Here is an 18,715-nt window from a genome sequence, read left to right as displayed (position 1 = left end):
AATATATCCACATTAGTATCTACTTCTTGGACACTTGCATGTTTGAAAGTGTCATTTTTAATATTTCATTAAAAATCATCGATTTAGTCTATCAAGGAGTTTGATTCACAAAAAACTTGACCCTTACAATCCTACAACTTCCCTAAAACATTTTTAAATACCACAAAACATCATCAATCTTCAATGATTGAGTAAAACAAAGTTACATAACTATACAACTTATCTAGTTAATCTCACGAATTTATAATTGCTTATGATAGTGTAGCCATTTCTAAAGAGCTCAAATATTCCATAACTAATCCCAAACAAAAGTGAAGCAACTTAAATCTATATAACAATAACATTCATTTCTTTATTATAATTCTAAAGAGTAAATAACTTATCCCTAATATCATTTTATTACAACTAATTAAATTCTTACTAATTATTTAAATATAAATTAATTATACTTTTATAACTAACCTTGATTTATGTAAAATGATTTCATTTTTGTTTACACTATTTCACAAAGATAACAAATATACAAACGAAAAACAAAAACTTAAACCGTGGCGGATTCTTTATAGCCGCAGGTTTAACCGTTGGAATTTGGTCACCTCGGTCTTAAATCTATATGAACACAGACTGGGAAATAGTTCGTTCATTCACGCCGGCACACTGAAATTCAAAAACCAGGTTGACTTTATCAGTCTGCTAAATTTCTATTGTTTGACCAGTTCCATTCAATTTGCGTAAAGTAGAAGTTCAAAAGAGTAGTTTTGAGTCATGGGTTTTGAGAAATTCAAGGGGAGCCAATTGTTTTGCGATGAATATATAACATCTAAAGGTTTCCTAACACAAAACAGACTGTTAATGGTGTTTTGGAGAACAAATTATAATGAACTCTTTGCTTCATTTGACGGGAAGAAGAAGTATGGGAAAAGAAATGCATCGCATTCGTAAATCGTACAAATCGATGAACGACACTGTCCCTCCTCTCCTCTTTCGCTTTACATTACTCTCAGTTTTTGTGTTGTTTGTGCTCGCAATTTGGGTTTTCTCCGTTCCCGTCAAGAGAACGCCTTACCAAATTTCCCGTCAGCTGTCAGAGAGTATCGCTGCCGACTATGCCAAGAGGTACATTATAAGCCTTGGCTACATATTTTTTTCGTCATGTCTGTTATCATAATAAACAGTTTAACTGTAGACAGAAACATTAGTGTTTCGTCATAATATAGTTTGAAGTTTGGTCTGTATGACAATGCAGTTTACATGGCTTAACTGAAGTTTTTGTGTTTGGTTGATGGGGGTTTACCCTGTTAAGCTGGTCAAAATCATGTGTTAAATTCTAGCGGTTTTTAAAGTGATAAGCTTTACGGGATTATGTTATATCAAATACGGTAGAGATGCAAAACTTAAATTCTATAAGACTGTTGAATCCAGGCAGCTTAGCATTGATGAAGTCCGCTACAGTGATGAAAGGTGCAGCAATGGCTTAGTTTTAAGTATTTAGGATTACATTATGATAGAATTCAAGTTTAATGACTTAGTTTTTGTTTAGTGGTTATTTCTCCCACAGCCTCTAAATTTTATAATGAGATGAGATGAGTTGTGACATTGTCTAGCGAAATTGGTATATTGACCTACCAGAGTGTTTGGCTTATTTAGAAGATTGCTTCTAATGATCATCCAGTTTTTCAATAAATTGACCTACCTTTGTTTGTGTTCTTGATTTAAGGTTTCAAGCCATTATGATAACAAATACTTCTGTAATGCAAAGGGAATTAACCATCTAGTTTAGATTACACATGGAGACTGGACAATCAAGCTTAGATGAACAGTTAGCACAGGGAACGCTTTAATGTGCCATCAAACTTTGATGGCGATCGGCCTTAACACTAAGCCACCTTCTTTTAATGCATTGGAAATGCAATGTCAAGCTTAGGTGATGATTAGGCTTAACAGTTACCCATTATTTTTTAATACACAATTCAAGCATCATCAAGTTTAAATGATGATTAGGCTTGACACATACAAATTGTCTTTCAATGCGTAGGGAGTGGACGATTAAGCTCAGCTGACAATTAGGCATAACACTTACCCACAATATTTTAATACATGAGGAAACCACTCTCAAGCTTAGATGTTGATCAGGCTTGACACTCACCCACCAATTTTCTTACTTTATAAAAATAGAAAAAGCACTATCAAGGTTAGATGATGATTAAGTTTTCATCATCAAACTTAGATCATTATGGCACCCATAGATTACACCGAGCTTACGTTGCAATTAGGCATCGCATTGACCATCTTTTAATGCCTATCAAGCTTAGATGATTATTTGGCTTAACAGCAGCACTATAGCATATGAGCATGTCTAGGAGCCTTGAACCAGTTTCATCATCACAACAATTGCTCTCCGTTCCCAGTAGACCATGGCCCACCATACTTCTTGCGTTGGATTTTAACCAACTTAAAATCCTGAATAAAGCCCACAAGCGGCTTGATCAAATTCAGGCCACAGGATACTCTCCCACCCACTTGAGGCTCTGGACAGAAAATGTTGTCATTTTATCCCAAATATACTGCTCTGCGAGGGTTAATTATAGTAGCATTTCAGATGAGCTGACTGTAGTAGCATTTAGGGTGCTCGTGACTCAGAACAGCTAATTCATCATGCAGTCAGTCACTTACTATTCTAAGAGGGTTGAATATGATAGCATTTGAGGAGAGATGACTGTATTAGCATTCAGTGTAATTATAACAACTGATTCATCTTTTAGTCATTAGCTAGGAGCACCCAACCAATGTTCAAAATACAGATTACAATTAACATACCTCTGTATCTCTAAAAAATGACTGGTTTTAGCACCATTAAAAGTAGCCATAATAGCTAAATTATAATGAATCAAAACTCGTTGTAAATAATTATCCATCTATAATCATTTCATTCCTTATATTCTTGGAAATTGTTAACAGAAACTCTTGAAAAACTTAGGAAATTGAAAACTAAAGGAATATCCTGGAAAGCTGATCCGGATGCTGGCAACATTTTAAGCTCCTAGAAAATTGCTGGACACTGCTAGGCCCAGGGGTTTTTGAAGTTTCCCAATTTCGGAAACTGTTTCCATCTTACCGGCTAGTGGGGAACGATTTAAAGTCGCGATCTTACCTATTTCATAACAAGAACCAAACTAATTCTTGAAGACAGGTTCTCATAAGGTTGTTGGTTAGGGAAGACCTTATGATTTAATCTTTTCCAAGCAACTGATTTTTCAACATTCTTCCAAAGATAGTTTTGAGTCTTTGCTATATCATAAAATTTACCACAAACATTGGTTGTTTAAAAGTTTTTTAGCATCTTTGTCTAAATTTAATTTATGTGCTAAGCTAGCAATTTTCAAGCTTTTTATCAAATTAAAGTATTATTTATATAATTTAAAAAAATTTGATTGCAAAAAACTTTCCTTGGATTAGAAATTTTCGTTTGATTGATGATGCTTATTGGAAATTTTAGAAGCCATTAGAAAACTAGTTTTTTCCATTGAAAGTTTGGGCTTCTCACGTCCTTCTTTGAATACCATACTGGCTACCAAACCACATTTTGGTGAGTATTCCCCACAATTATCCAGTGCCTGTGGTATTCTCAAATGTGAAATTATCCTTGCTTTTAACCACACGCCTGCCCAAGGTAAAGCAAAGTTAATAATAGACAAGATGGTCGGTAGGCTATTTCTTGCATCAAATAATTACATATTACTCATCTTGTATTTTATTTTTACTGCAAAATATGTGAGATTATGGCATTCGGACTCTATTTAGTATTCCTTTAAATCAGAATTTTAAGAAAGGTCACAAAACTATATTGAAGAAATTGGAATAAAGACATCATTTTCAAGGCTAACTAGAAATGTTTGTTTTGAGTAGGAGTGATGGGAAGGATGAGCCAAAAGAACGAGTGGAAGTTTTGTCATGGGAGCCACGGGCCTTTTTGTATCACAATTTTCTGGTTAGAATACAAATCACTAGACGTTGGCTTTTCCTTTTATTAAAAAACAACTGAAATTTGCATTTTTTTCTGTCATGATTTAACCTTGAGTGCTATTCTAATTAATGCATTTTACATATAAATGCTCATTCAGTGAGCATTTTGTTAAAAAATTAGATATTTTTTATATCTTTAGCATCCTTTTAAGTCTTGAAGTGATGACAGTTATGAATTTTTTTCCTACTCTTGACACGACCTTTGAGCAGGCCAAGGATGAATGTGAGTACTTAATAAATATTGCAAAACCACACATGGTGAAGTCAATGGTTGTGGATAGCAAGACAGGTGGAAGCATGGATAGCAAGTACGCTGCTTCAAAGAACATTTTCTTAACCTTTCTTTAATTGATGTTATCTAGTTACTGGTCGATTATCTATAGCTTTGTAGTGATTGAAAATTCTATTCATTGCAGTGTACGGACAAGCTCTGGTTGGTTCCTTAATCGTGGACAAGATAAAATCATAAGACGCATTGAGAAAAGGATTGCAGATTTTTCACACATACCAGTAGGTGTGTAACGTGCATTGTTTTCTTTTGAATTTGTGATGATACTTTGAATCATTGTTGCAGTCATATTGTCATGTTTATCCTTGGTTCCTGTTTTAGATGTTTTATGTTTTTTATTTTTCATATGTTCAAGATGTTAACTTTTGAAACTTTATGGAAGTTTTTTACATGTATTTGTACCATATTTTTTAAACTGCATATTTGTATTGTAATTCCAAAATCAAGCATTTGTCTGTTGTCTCATACTTAACTTCCTTTGTTTACTTTATTTACCTGGACAATCAAGTTTATGTTAAAGATTCAAGATGGTGATTGAAAATCAGGAATTGATGGCAATGTACTTTTATGCACTGTGAGATGTGATAGGATTATTGACGAAAAAATACATGGCAGAGTATTTATTTCTAGTTGTGATTTATCAACTAGAGAATAATTATGTACTGGTGGATGGGCTGAATGAATCAGTCAAGAGCTTTAATAACTGTTTAATGTCTGCGATTGTGACAGAACATGGAGAAGGACTTCATGTTTTGCATTATGAAGTTGAGCAGAAGTATGATGCACACTATGACTATTTTTCTGATACCATTAATGTTAAAAATGGTGGGCAGCGTGGAGCTACAATGCTAATGTATCTGTATGTGCTATCTCTTGCTTACCAAGTCAGAATGTCTATACCTTGTTCTGTATTGCCTTGAAATTTTCATGTTGATCGTGTAAATGAAACATTAAAAACTCTTCAGTTTCAGAAAAATATGTTTCACTAGGCTTAGAATATTAATAAATTTTAGGTGATTTTGTGCTGCAGTTCAGATGTGGAGAAAGGTGGGGAAACCGTTTTTCCACAATCCAAGGTAAACAGCAGCAGTGTACCATGGTGGGATGAGTTGTCTGAATGTGGAAGATCTGGCCTGTCTGTGAGACCAAAAATGGGAGATGCTTTGCTCTTCTGGAGTGTAAAGCCTGATGCTTCATTGGATCCTTCTAGTTTGCATGGTTTGTATCCAGTCCACTGACCAGTTTATTTAGAAAATCAAAGTGTGAGCAATGCACAAATATTATTTGTGATACACTAGCAGGAGTTAGTCATTTTATGATTCTTCCAAAGGTATTTGTTTTTCTAAGCTACTAGCAGCATACCATGGGTTTCTAATGAATATATTCAGGAGCTTTCTCTACCAATAATATGGTTATATGCTATATTGTGAAATGCCATCCATGGTACAATCACCAACTTATGGTTGTTATTTTCTTTCTGCAGGTAGTTGTCCAGTAATTCAAGGCAATAAGTGGTCAGCAACTAAATGGATGCGTCTTAACAAGTATAGTGTTTGATTTTTGATATTTGAAGGTAATTATCTTGTATTAAAAATTATGAGCATTTTGAAACTTATCATTTTTTTGTTGATTTGGGGCTGTCAATTTTTAATTGCATTCTTTCTCATAGCAATCCTGAAATTGCTTGGAAGTGAACTTGCCCCCATTACTAGACCTCAGAGGCTTGATCTACTGAACTTCTTGATTTTCAACCAATGCTTTCAGACCCTTTTTTGGGGAAAATATAGCCAAATTTTCCATGAAAAAAATATAACTACTGACATAAAGTACCTCTTACCAAGGATTGTTGATGATTTCAAAGATGGTTCATATACATTTGATTGGATGAGATCTAAAGCCTCCCTTGCACGCCATTCACTTTTAGTAGAAACAACTTCCATTTCTGCTTACTAGTCAAACGTCCTTTACATATATCCCACCTCTCCTTGGTAGAGGACAATGATGTAGAAGCATCTCAAGGGTTGTGCTATCAGCATGAACCGAAAACATATTTTTATCAATTTTGGATCATTGTGCCATCAGCATGAACTGAAAACATATTTTTATCAATTTTGGATTATTGTGCCATCAGCATGAACCGAAAACATATTTTTATCAATTTTGGATTATTGTTGTCTAACATTGTGCTTCCAAGTGCAAGAATCAATATTTGTTCTTCAAATGTTCAAATTCAAATGTTGTCCTTATTTGGACATTCAAATTTGGTTGGAATCTTCTTTGAAGGGTCCACATGTCACTTGTTTGCTTTCTCATATTACCTTTTGGAAGTTGGGGTCACAATTTCTCATAAGGACACCTGGGCTGGTGGGCCACATACATGTTACTTATTCAAGTTGCATGTTTGACTTTTATTTACTGCCTTTGATCCTTATTGAAGCACTTATGTATGGAGGTATTACTTTGAGAAGAGATTTTTGCATGCCATGTGTTGATTGTTTTGCCTAGGTGGAAGTTACACATGACTTCTTGACTTGTAATTACTCCTTGTTGAATAGGGCCATATTTGAAAGAAGTTACTATTGGAGGAGTTACAAGCATTTAGGAGATACACATGACTCCTTGACTTGATGACTTGACCACTATGGAAGAATGTTGTCACATATGGAGATAGAAGCATTTAGGAGTTTCCTCGTTGACCAATTGACTAGAACCTTCTGGCTAGGTACCATATTTGGAGAAATTATTAAAGGAGGTGAAGGTAGCTGATTTTTCATAGCTTCCCAATTGTTTACTTTCAGGTTGAAGGTATGAAAAGAAGAGTTTATTTGCAAGTTGGGAGCTCAAGGGTGAAGTCGTATGCTATAGATAAAATTTAGTATTCCCTATATATGTTGTTTAAGTTTTGGATTTGATATTGTGTGATCTTGAGAGGTTTTAGATCAGTTGGATATCAGTTTTACGAGGGGAGATTTTGTTCAAGAGTGAAGTGACTTGGTTTTGTTTCAGATTTTAGATCAGTAATATAGGGTTTTGGAATTTCCTTTGGAGCTGTTATATCAGTATTATTAGTGTTGTGAATTACCCCCTTTAATCAGATCCAATTAGGTTAATTTTCCAAGATTTCCATAAATGTTGAGCTCTTGATCCTATTTCCCAAATCAGTTTGTATTCATATTTTAGACCCCAAATCAAGTCTTTGTGAGAGGTGTTGTGATGTCTTGTTATAAGGGAAAGGTCACTGTTCATTTGGCTACGTACCGCATAAAGCAACCACTGTGTTTTGCTTCACACAAGACAATGCACTTCTTTCCACAAAATTCCATAACAATGTTAACTGATAGACATTAGATATTTGTTCATGTTTAATGTCAAGATACAACAAGATCAAAGAACCGACAACTTGTTACATCACTGTTATCTGGGAAGACATCATAAAAGCATGCTCTTCCTTGGAGTCTTACTATTCTAAGCTGCTACATTAGTCTGAGTTGCAACTTGTTTTGAAACAGATCATATTGTCATTTCTAGCTATTCCTTTTTTATAAGCCCAAATTTTGTTTAGATTGTGAATCAAAAGTAGAGATTTTCTTCACTTCACCTTTATATTGTGCAGGAAGTGCACTTTTTGACCTGCTCAGAAGTAGATTTAGCCATTTTCATCTTTCTCCCTTCTTTTAGCAGTGTATCTGAACTGATTTTTTCAAAGGTTAAGGTTTGACTCTGTGCCAACAGATGCAAAGAGTCTATAAAGGTTTCATATAGTAGTGGCAAACTATTGATAATCAAAGCCACCATATAGAGAGTTGATCCTTTATGTCTTCCATCCTTGACAGATGCTTTGACAATGTTTCTCTCTCACTCAACTTTGTCGAAAACAATAGATTTTTCAAATACAAGGTGTTGTTAAGATATAGCCCTCATGAATCTAACTGATGGTAAATCGGTTATTATCTAGAGAGTGATATATTAATAGAGCATATAGTTTGGAAATTAAACATAAACAAACTAATCGTTATGAACGGTTGCCTCCGTAGGGACATGTCCATATGTGGCAACTGCCACGTATGGACATGTCCCTACGTAGGCAACCTTTCCTCTTGTATTTAAACCGGATTCAATGATGGAGACGATCAATAACTCACGGAAATCAGTCTTCCAGAATTGCTGTCATTATTCTTCGATCCATATTTCACAACATGGTATCAGAGCCAGCATATTAAGAGAATAAATTAGACAGCCATATTACTCATAAGCATTTATCAGAAGTAAATAACAAATCAACGCAGAGGCTATATACGCAGAGGATATATCCGACTAAGAAAATATTCAAAATGTCAAGTAATATGAGAGTGGAAGATAGACTCGAAGGAGCCTCCAACTTCGTTTCCTGGAAGATACGAATCATTGCCATTCTTGAAGAACTAGAATTAGAGTCTTACATAGAAGAAAATCTAGACATGCCAAATGATGAACTAGAGAAATCTACCTAGAAAAGGCGTAATAATAAAGCAAAGAAAATAATTATTGACTCAGTCAAAGATCATATTCTTCCATCTATAGCCAGACTGCCTAAAGCATATGAAGTATTTAAAACTATTAAAAATACATATGAAGTTAACAATGCGAGCAAAATGTTAACCTTGAAACAACAACTTTTAAACATAAAGATGAATAAAGATGATACAATATCTACATACTTTTCAAGGATATCTGAAGTAAAAGACCAATTACAAACTATTGGAAATGAGGTAGATGATCAAGAAATCTCTCTCATACCCCTAAGAGGATTACCAATTTCATGGGAATCCTACATTCAATGTATTAGCAGAACACCCCCCTTACCCAAATTTGAACAACTTAAGAATGAGTGCATTCAAGAGGAATCTCGACTAATCTCAAGAGGATTAGGGACAAATAAAGAAGGAGAAATCCAAGCACTTAATACAAATACCTTCAACAAAAATAAAAAGTTCTCCAAACGGAAGAGAGGAAATAAAAACCATCAGAAAAGAGATATGTCTAAAATTCAGTGTTACAAATGTGATTAATATGGGCACACTCACAGGAATTGTCCAGAAAGGAAGAAAACACAAGCTACTCTAGCCGAAGTCAAAGGAGAAAAGTCACTTTTCTTTTTAGCCCTATCAAGCGAAATAAATACAAATAAAAACACTTGGATCGTAGATAGTGGAGCATCAAGGCATATAACTGGATTCAAAAATCAGTTTGAAACACTTAACGGCCACTCAAGTGAAGAGGTTACTATTGGAGATAACTCCACATATCCTATGAAAGGAATTGGGACCTGTACTATCAAACTAAGAAATGGAGTATCTCTACAATTAAAGGATGTTCTGTTTGTACCTAGAATAAAAAGAAATCTAGTCTCAATCTCAGGCCTAGCTGATCAAGGATATCGGGTTACCTTCAATGAAGATAAAGTTCTACTCTGGCCTAAAAATACAAATATCAAAAATGCCATAATAGTAGGTTCAAGAGATGGCAGCCTATACAAACTATGCAGTGAACAAAAAGGAAGCACTAAATCTTGAAGTTTCAAATAATAATGAATTATGGCACAAAAGATTAGGACACCTAAGATATAGTGCTCTATCCAACATAAAGAAGATTACTTCAAGACTGCCCCAACTAAAATCTGAACACACAGGCATTTGCAAAGGATGTGCCTTGGGAAAGAATGTGAAAGTTTCTTTTCCCTCAAGTGAGCACAAATCAAAAATTATTTTAGAAATAATTCACTCAGACCTATGCGGTCCCATGTCAACACCATCCCTAACTGGATCCTTATACTACATAATCTTTGTTGACGACTACTCTCGAAAAACATGGATATATTTTCTAAAGTGCAAAGACTCAAATGAAGTACTATCTAAGTTCAAAGAATTCAAGGCACTAGTAGAAAACCAATCAGGGAAGAAAATTAAGGTGTTAAGATCCGACAATGGGGGAGAATATACATCTGACAACTTCAAAGACTTTTGTAATTCTATTGGGATTAAGAGGGAGTATACTGTACCATATAATCCACAACAGAATGGAGTAGCAGAAAGAAAGAACAGAACCATAATTGAAGCAGCAAAAGCCATGATGCATGACCAAAACTTACACACTTCATTCTGGGCAGAAGCTTCAAATACAGCAGTCTACATTCAAAACAGATGTCCACACTCAATTCTAGAAAACATAACTCCTGAAGAAGCTTTTACAAGGAACAAACCAAACTTAAGTCATTTAAGGATATTTGGCTGTCCCGTATATATACATGTTTCTAAAGAAAAGAGGACAAAACTAGAACCATCCGGAAAAAGAGGTATCTTCATTGGCTATAGTGAAAATACTAAAGGATATCGCATTTACATTCCAAGGAAAAAATCTGTTGAGATAAGTAGAGATGTAAAGTTTGAAGAAAACACTACACTCAAAGAACCTGAGGATGATAACATTACTAAAGAAGAAGAAGATCACATAACTGAGATTGAGAGGGAGAATATCATAGAAAATTCCAAACCTTCAGACATTGAGAGGGAGGACATCATAAGAGCTTCTGAACCTCTTGTTGATGAAAATATTGAAACACTCAATAACAAGAAGAGACCTCTATGGGCAAGGAAAATGATTGAAGAGAATAATGTAGAACCAAATGAAATTTCCAAAGAAAATAAGAGAACAAGAACTCTAAAATGTTATGTTGCACTTCTAACCGAACTCACAAATTCTGAACCAACAAATGTCAGAGAAGCCTTATCAAAATAGGCTTGGAAAGATGCTATGGTTGAAGAATATCAATCTATACTAAAGAATGATGTTTGGGATATAGTGCCTAGACCAAAAGACAAATAAATTGTCTCATCCAAGTGGTTATTCAAGATCAAATATGCATCTGATGGCAGCATTGAAAAACATAAAGCTTGCTTTGTGGCCAGGGGATTCTCTCAAAAGGCAGGAATTGATTATGAAGAGACATTTGCCCCAATTGCCCGGTATACGTCAGTAAGAACAATCATTGCAATTGCAGCATCCAAAGGATGGAAAATTCACCAAATGGACATAAAGACTGCCTTCCTAAATGGTTCAATTGAAGAAGAAGTATATATAGAACAACCAGAAGGATTCACCATACGTGATAAAAATTGCTATGTTTGTAAACTAAAGAAAGCTCTCTATGGGTTAAAACAAGCACCTAGGGCCTGGTGTGCAAGGATAGACAACTATCTCTCCAAACTAGGGTACTCCAAGAACCTAGCAGATCCCAACATCTACTTCAAGGCTTAAAATGGCAATATGATTATATTGGTCCTTTACGTGGATGATCTTTTGATAACAGGAGAGGATAATCTCATTGAGAAATGTAAGCAAGATCTAGCAGCAGAATTCGATATGAAGGATCTAGGGCTTCTACATTATTTTCTGGGATTAAAAGTATGGCAGAAGAAAAACTACATCTTCCTAAGTCAAGGAAAGTACACCATAGATATTCTAACTAGATTTGGGATGATGGAGTGTAAGCCATTAGCTACACCAATAGAAACTAATTTGCACAAGCTGAAAATTGAGGCAGAAGATTCAGAACCTACAGATCCCACACTCTACAAACAAATCGTCGGTTCACTCATGTATTTGGTAAATACTCGTCCTGATATCTGCTATGCTACAAATGTATTAAGCCACTTCATGTGTGAACCTAAGAAGATACATCTAATGGCTGCTAAACACATTCTAAGATATTTACGAGGCACAATCGGACTTGGCTTAAAGTATGAAAATGTTGAGATTCAACTTGAAGGATATTCTGATTCTGATTGGGCCGGAAGTACCACTGACCGGAAAAGTACTACAGGGTGTTGCTTCAGTCTTGGTTCTGCTATGATATCTTGGTTTAGCAGAAAACAATCAGCAGTTGCACAAAGCTCAACCGAAGCAGAATATATGGCAGCCTCCATGGGAGCTCGTGAAGTGGTATGGCTAAGAAAGTTATTATTTGGATTATTTGGAAAAACTTTGAATTCAACAATAATTCACTGTGATAATCAGAGCTGTATCAAGCTCTCAGTAAATCCAGTTTTTCACAATCGATCCAAACATATTGAGATCCCTTATCACTACATAAGAGATATGGTAGATCGAAACGTCATAAAACTAGTGTACATCAGTACTGAAGAACAAAATGTTGATATCTTCACCAAGCCACTTGCAAGATTGAAGATAGAATACTTCAAAAGTAAACTTGGTATGACTAGATTATAATTGAGATTATTAGGATGAAATTCCTACCATGTGTAATTTGTTCATGAATAAATAAATAAAATGTATATTGCAATATTCTAACTATGTTCAAGAAGATGACGATCTTCTTATGTTTAAGGTTACTATTTCAAGGTGACGATCTTGACAATAGTTGACCAATTGTCAAGATTGACTACATTAAGTTGTTGGCCCAGACTGTGTCGGATATCTTGATCCTAAAGTATGTGATCATCTCATGATTGACTTCTTAAGTGATTGTCCCGGACTGAGCTGGATATCATGATATTGAGTTTATTGTCATGACAAGAATATATTAAATGTTGTCCCGAATTGTGTTGGAAGTCATGACAAAATATGCTCCCAAGAAAATTACTTAGATCCACTCCTGCTAAGAGGGAGTGTTAAGATATAGCCCTCGTGAATCTAACTGATGGTAAATCGGTTATTATCTGGAGAGTGATATATTAACAGAGCATACAGTTTGGAAATTAAACATAAACAAACTAATTGTTATGAACGGTTGCCTCCGTAGGGACATGTCCATACGTGGCAACTACCACGTATGGACATGTCTCTACGTAGGCAACCTTTCCTCTTGTATTTAAACCGGATTCAATGATGGAGACGATCAATAACTCACGGCAATCAGTCTTCCAGAATCGCTGTCATTATTCTTCGATCCATACTTCACAACAGGTGTAGATGCAGGAAATGGATTGAATGCAAGATTCAATCTTCCAACATCCAACAATGAAGTTTTTTCCTGCCAAAACACACATGCAAATCGAAATCTAAACTAGAAACACACACATGCATGCTACAAAATCCTACTCCATTTCCCTCCTACTATCAAGGTCTTGTGTTCAAATAATAAGTGCTCTCAGAAAGCACATACACAAGAAGCTATGAAAAATGGGGATTGAGGAAAATAATCAAAATGCAAGAAATGGATGCAAGCAACCAATTTTGAATGCAAAAGTTGTGGATCCCAAAATGGGAGAGGGGCTCTGCTTAAATAGGCATCCTCGGGTGAATCTAGATTATGGGATGAATGTGGGATAAAGAATAGGGCTTGAAAGTTTAATCCCACATGTGTGAGGTGGATGAAAATAGGATAGAGGGAAAAGCATAAATAAGCAACGTAATTGCTCATGCATATGTTTATGAAAATGGATAAATGATATTATTATTAAATATATAGAGGAAATATTAAATGATAAATGGTAGAGTAATGATATTATTAAATATATAGAAGGAATGAAATAATAATATTAATAATGGATAAATGAAATGATTTATAATAATGTTAATGAATTAATGATAATATTAATGGGTAAATGAATAATAATATATAATGATATTAATGAATAAATAATGGATAAGTGGATAAATTAAAATAGATGAAATAGCGTATGAATAATGAACTGGATTCACCCAAGATTAAGATGAGAAATTTTATGTGTCTACACAAGGCTACCTTTCTCAAAAGTTTGATGTTTATTTTCCGAACTCTCCCAAACATCACCAGTAGAAGTGGCATCTTGAACTTCTAGGATCAAGTTATTAAAAACAAACAATTTTAATGACAAGAAGGTTTCTTTATGACAGTCATCAAAATCTCCAAGATTTCAAACCATTCTCCTTTGTACTGAGGACAATTTGATCACAATTCCTGTACTCAGCAATGGTGACTATTTTGTGACTCCAAACATCAAACTTCAAAGTTTTGGCCTGTCAATTTGTGGGTATTGGACTAAACAAGATCATGTATGTTAGTCACAATTGCAACGTAGGGTTTATAGGAAAACTCCTATACTAAAATATTTGAGTAATGCACTCTTTTTTTTTCACAAAAAAGTAATATAAAAGTTATTTGTTTGCAGCAAACAATTCCAAAAGGTTTCAAAAAAGTCAAAACCCAAGCACTTATTGTGAAAACCAGCTCTAGATGGCAGTTGATTTTTCTTCAACTCGCCTCTGACAGAAAACAGTTAACAATAGACATTGACAACAAATTATAATTGGTCTTCAACTAGGGAAGCATAGCAAAACAGACAAGAATTCCCTTTTGGAAAAATCTACCAGATCATTGTTCATTTATACCTTCTGTTCACTATTCATTTGTATGGTGATGTTCATCCATAACACAATTTGTCTCCTTGGACAGTGAGTTTAACAGCAGATTTCTTCTCCTTTGAACAGCAATTCAATAGAGCTTCGACTGATGCCCTTTATTACTCCCTTCAATCTTCTTCTTGATCAGCATACCCTTCTAGGTGATTCCTCATTCTGGACAAGCATATGCGTTCTAGGGCTTTCTTGCTCTAATGTCAAATGCTGGAAGAATGAGTGTATAGAATTTGAGAGAATTGGATGTCACACACTTCAATATGTGTGGTTTCTATTTTATTATCTAAGGAAGTTGCAAGATAGTTTTAACTTAATTGTAAGTTACTTGCAAACATAAGTAAAGTGGTGTTATTACATCACTAAAATAAACAATGAATGCCTGTGGGTATAACATGTATTCTAACATTATATTATATCCAGTAAAGCATAGGACTTTGTACTTGAAACTTGATGGCCAACTAGGGTACTGTATGCAATTTGCATGCCAATTACTTAGGATAAATATTTGCAACCATTTTATGGATGCCAAATTTTAGTTTATGAGTGTGATCCATTTCAGATCAAACTAAGTCCATGAGGAAATTGTAATTATAACAATGTGGATTTTATATCATTTATAGGGTTAGCATATCCTAATATCTTCCCAATGATATTATCAAAAGCCTATGTTCAAGTCAAATAACCATGTGAGTGCAGAATCTTGCCTAACAAAGCTGCTGTGAGAGACCAGAAGTCAACAGGAACAGTAAGGAGGGACAAAAGAAGAATTACGGTCTTTTAAACACAATTATAATATGTATGCAACATGCACACAAACTCACTCATAGGGTACATTATTATTTGATCATTTTTTAATACTATGTTCCACGGGGACATGTCCCCTGGGTTTTAACAAGGAATATTCATACTGGGGACAGCTTGGGGATTTCCCCTAGCCATCCCCGAGCCGTCCCCACAACACGTTCTCTTGAAAGGACGAGATGTCTTTGAAGTGCTGAAGTTTAATTTGATTCTGCATGCCAACTTGGACTATTCATCAAATTAAGTCTGTAAGATGAAGTATAACCAATTAGAAGTATGGGCTTGATCTGAATATTTTTCTGGAAGAAGCATGATACTGTTCTGAGCTAGAGATGAAAAGATATACTTTCAACTGAAGGAAGTTCAAGGAGGCAGGGTTAAAACAAGGTCTGTAGCACAGAATCTTTTTGGACCTTGATTTGAACAAAAGCTTGCTTATCCAAATTTGTAGCTTTTAGATTATTTGCAGAAGTACATGGCTTCTTACAAAGGCACGCCATCGAATATAGGCGCTATCTATACTGCAGACATGTGGCATGACATTATCAAGTCACAAGCAAATTTGGAGGCAAAACAGTAATCAACCACCAAAAATGGAGGTGAAAAAAAACTAGGCTAAAATAGTAAGACTTGCAACAATACTTTGAGCTCAAAAAATTAGGCATGCAACAATCATTCTCAATTTAATTATTGGAGAAAGAAAAGGCTAACATTTCTTGAGGATCTGATTTATGAAAAAATATAGGAAAAGAAACTTGAAACAACACTGGGCAAAGGATAGGAGGGTAGCAAACGATTTGTTAAAAAATGCTAAGCAACATGATCGGGCAATAATCCATGAAATGAATCAAAAAGCAAGATAAATAGGAATGACAAGAAAGTGTCAAACCAACATTAAAGTTATAGTTGAGCAAAGGAAAAGTACAAGAAGAAGTACTAGGGGAGATTCTGCACTACGGGACAATCTCTTCAAACATTTCATCAAGACTCCATTGAAGAATTTGTTTTGTCAGATTCCACTAGACAGAATGGGTTTTAGGGACGGTAACAAGTTTTTAATCTCTCTTTGCACGGAGAATCATTTTAGTAATAGTTCTTCAATGTAACATCTTCTAAGTCCTAATCAGATGCACTCTGGGTCCTAAAATTGGCCCAGTGATGATGGATGCTTTCTAAGATGTAGATGCATGCATCTTATCTTCACTCTACAAGGGGACTCTCCATTTTTCACATAAACAAAATTACTAATTTCATAACAATTTTGCGGATCATAGATGTGATTATGAATTTATGACAAACTAAACCAAATGACACAAAATTAATCTGAATGTGAGCATCAATATATACTCTAGTGGGATGATTGATGGAAGAATAAGTGTTTTGTTTTTCCTTCCTTTTCTGTAATTGAGTTTTTTTTTTTAATTTACATGAAAAGAGAGTAGCCCGTGCTGTAAGTGGATCTAAGTTACATTTCTCCCGAGATGAAAATGATCATTTCTCGTTCTTAATTATATTCATTACTACTATATATTTATTACTACAAAAATTTGTTACATTTGACTGACGTTCTTTTGTTTTTCTCTGTTATTGCAGATCTTTCAGAATTTTTTGTTCATTAAATTGAAGCATCATTTCATCTGCCAGTCTGTATCATCTAGATTGTATATTCATCTCCAACTTCATGATCGCATGATTTTGATTCTTTAGTAAAGCTCCAAGAATATAAATAAAGGGACCCATGTAACAGCACGAGTTTGAACAAATGTTTACCATTTTTAATCATTCTTTCATATAGACCACAAAAGTACTCATCGATCTTAAATCTTCTGTCAAGAAATAATTGGCTAACTAGCTTTTGCATTATAGTAAAGAAATTGCACAAGCTACAATATTCATGTCACAATCTAATTTTTTTAATTAAGACCTACAGAGGCCAGCGATCTAAAATGGGGATGTTATGTTATATTTACACTGCCTCTGAGACTAGTAGTAGCTAAAAGCATAGGTCAGGTCAACTTTTGATTTTATTTTCACAATTAAAAAATTCAATAAAATCTTATTATATAAAATAATATTTTTCTTTATAATCTTCTTTTTAATTAAGATGATTTAGTTTTGAAGGGATCATAAACCCTATACATCAAATAGAACACTAACACAAAAAGAATTCAAATGGGATAATAACTATACAATTGCAGCCAAGTTGCCAAACAAGATCTAAACACAACTACAATAATGTTGTTAGGCACAATGTAGTACCCAAGGATAAAGATAGACAATGCCATTTTCTACCATGTTCAACCTCATGCCCTTAACAAGGAGTGAGATTTGAGAGACCTTTCTTGTGCCTTTGGACAATTATCCAATAAACGTTATCTTTCAAGTCCTTGGATCTAGGACAAGGGTGAGGGGGGTGTCCCCTCAAAGATGCCAACTAACAATCAATTGTTTCAGGAGTTGACAAATGTCATGCTGAAGTTGAGGGAGTAATAGGAACACTTGAAATGGGAAGTTTGGTAGTTAGATGAAGAGTTAGGTGGGAGTCACGAATAGGAGTTGAAGGATTTGTAGGAGCCCAACTCAATAGAATTGTGCCACACATGAGAAATCCCCTTGGGAGTGTAACTCGTTGTAGGGGGAATGGGAAGAGAAGTCCCATTATCTTGAGAAGACTTGACACCTCAAGAGGAGCCATCACATAGCTACACCCTTGCAATGAGTGGTCAAACAATTTGAAGTCAAATGGCCAATGGAAAAGAATGGTCTACATTTGAAGGGAAGACCCTCGTAGTCTTGCTGTTGAGTCAAGTTCTATCTTCAACCATCAAACAATATCCCCATGAAGAGCCTTGGAGATGTCCATGTTCACTAGAATATAAGCAAACTTAGATTGATTCATGAAGGAAGTACTAGAGTCAAGTTTTAAAAAGTGACAATGCATTGCCAGTGGCCTTGTAGAAAGAACTTTTGTAGAAACATAGAGGAAGATTCAATAGCCTAACCTGAATTGGTTTGATATTGAAAAGCTTAGAGAGGAAGGTTCTTTATAATTTTGTTACAAAGAGAAATGATACATTTCTAATAAGTTGTGTTGCATAAATAGAGCACATTTAAGTTTGATTTTATATGCCTATGTTTCTAATTACATCTACCAATTTATCAAGATTTTTTATTTTTATTGTTTGATCAAGTGAAGGGTTAGGATCA

General features: G+C 34.8%; 1 protein-coding gene across 2 annotated transcripts; it reads left to right on the top strand.

The window, feature by feature from the left end:
- Positions 1 to 778: 778 nt before the first annotated feature.
- On the top strand, positions 779 to 17,467 carry LOC131073981 (probable prolyl 4-hydroxylase 3). Of its 2 annotated transcripts, none has more exons than XM_058010521.2 (8): positions 779 to 1,116; positions 3,907 to 3,988; positions 4,234 to 4,331; positions 4,440 to 4,537; positions 5,042 to 5,171; positions 5,343 to 5,530; positions 5,796 to 5,885; positions 6,868 to 7,289. In XM_058010521.2, exons 1-7 carry the CDS (start codon positions 878 to 880, stop codon positions 5,867 to 5,869), a joined length of 909 nt encoding a protein of 302 aa, XP_057866504.1. In that variant the 5' UTR covers positions 779 to 877; the 3' UTR covers positions 5,870 to 5,885; positions 6,868 to 7,289. The 2 variants fall into 2 exon arrangements, with proteins under 2 accessions (XP_057866504.1, XP_057866503.1); XM_058010520.2 differs by lacking the exon at positions 6,868 to 7,289 and adding an exon at positions 17,102 to 17,467 and having other exon boundaries at positions 782 to 1,116.
- The last annotated feature ends 1,248 nt before the right edge of the window (positions 17,468 to 18,715 follow it).

Source organism: Cryptomeria japonica, chromosome 9 (genome assembly GCF_030272615.1).
Source record: "Cryptomeria japonica chromosome 9, Sugi_1.0, whole genome shotgun sequence".
Lineage (NCBI taxonomy): Eukaryota > Viridiplantae > Streptophyta > Pinopsida > Cupressales > Cupressaceae > Cryptomeria > Cryptomeria japonica.
The sequence above is the reverse complement of the archived record's forward strand: the minus strand, read 5'-3'. Positions and strand labels throughout refer to the sequence as shown.

Excerpts from the sequence above, each read along its gene's own strand:
- LOC131073981 (XM_058010520.2), top strand. The coding sequence starts at position 878 with ATGAACTCTTTGCTTCATTTGACGGGAAGAAGAAGTATGGGAAAAGAA. Across the intron at positions 4,538-5,041 it reads TTTTTCACACATACCAGTAG|AACATGGAGAAGGACTTCAT; the intron begins GTGTGTAACGTG and ends CGATTGTGACAG. Across the intron at positions 5,172-5,342 it reads GCTACAATGCTAATGTATCT|TTCAGATGTGGAGAAAGGTG; the intron begins GTATGTGCTATC and ends TTTGTGCTGCAG.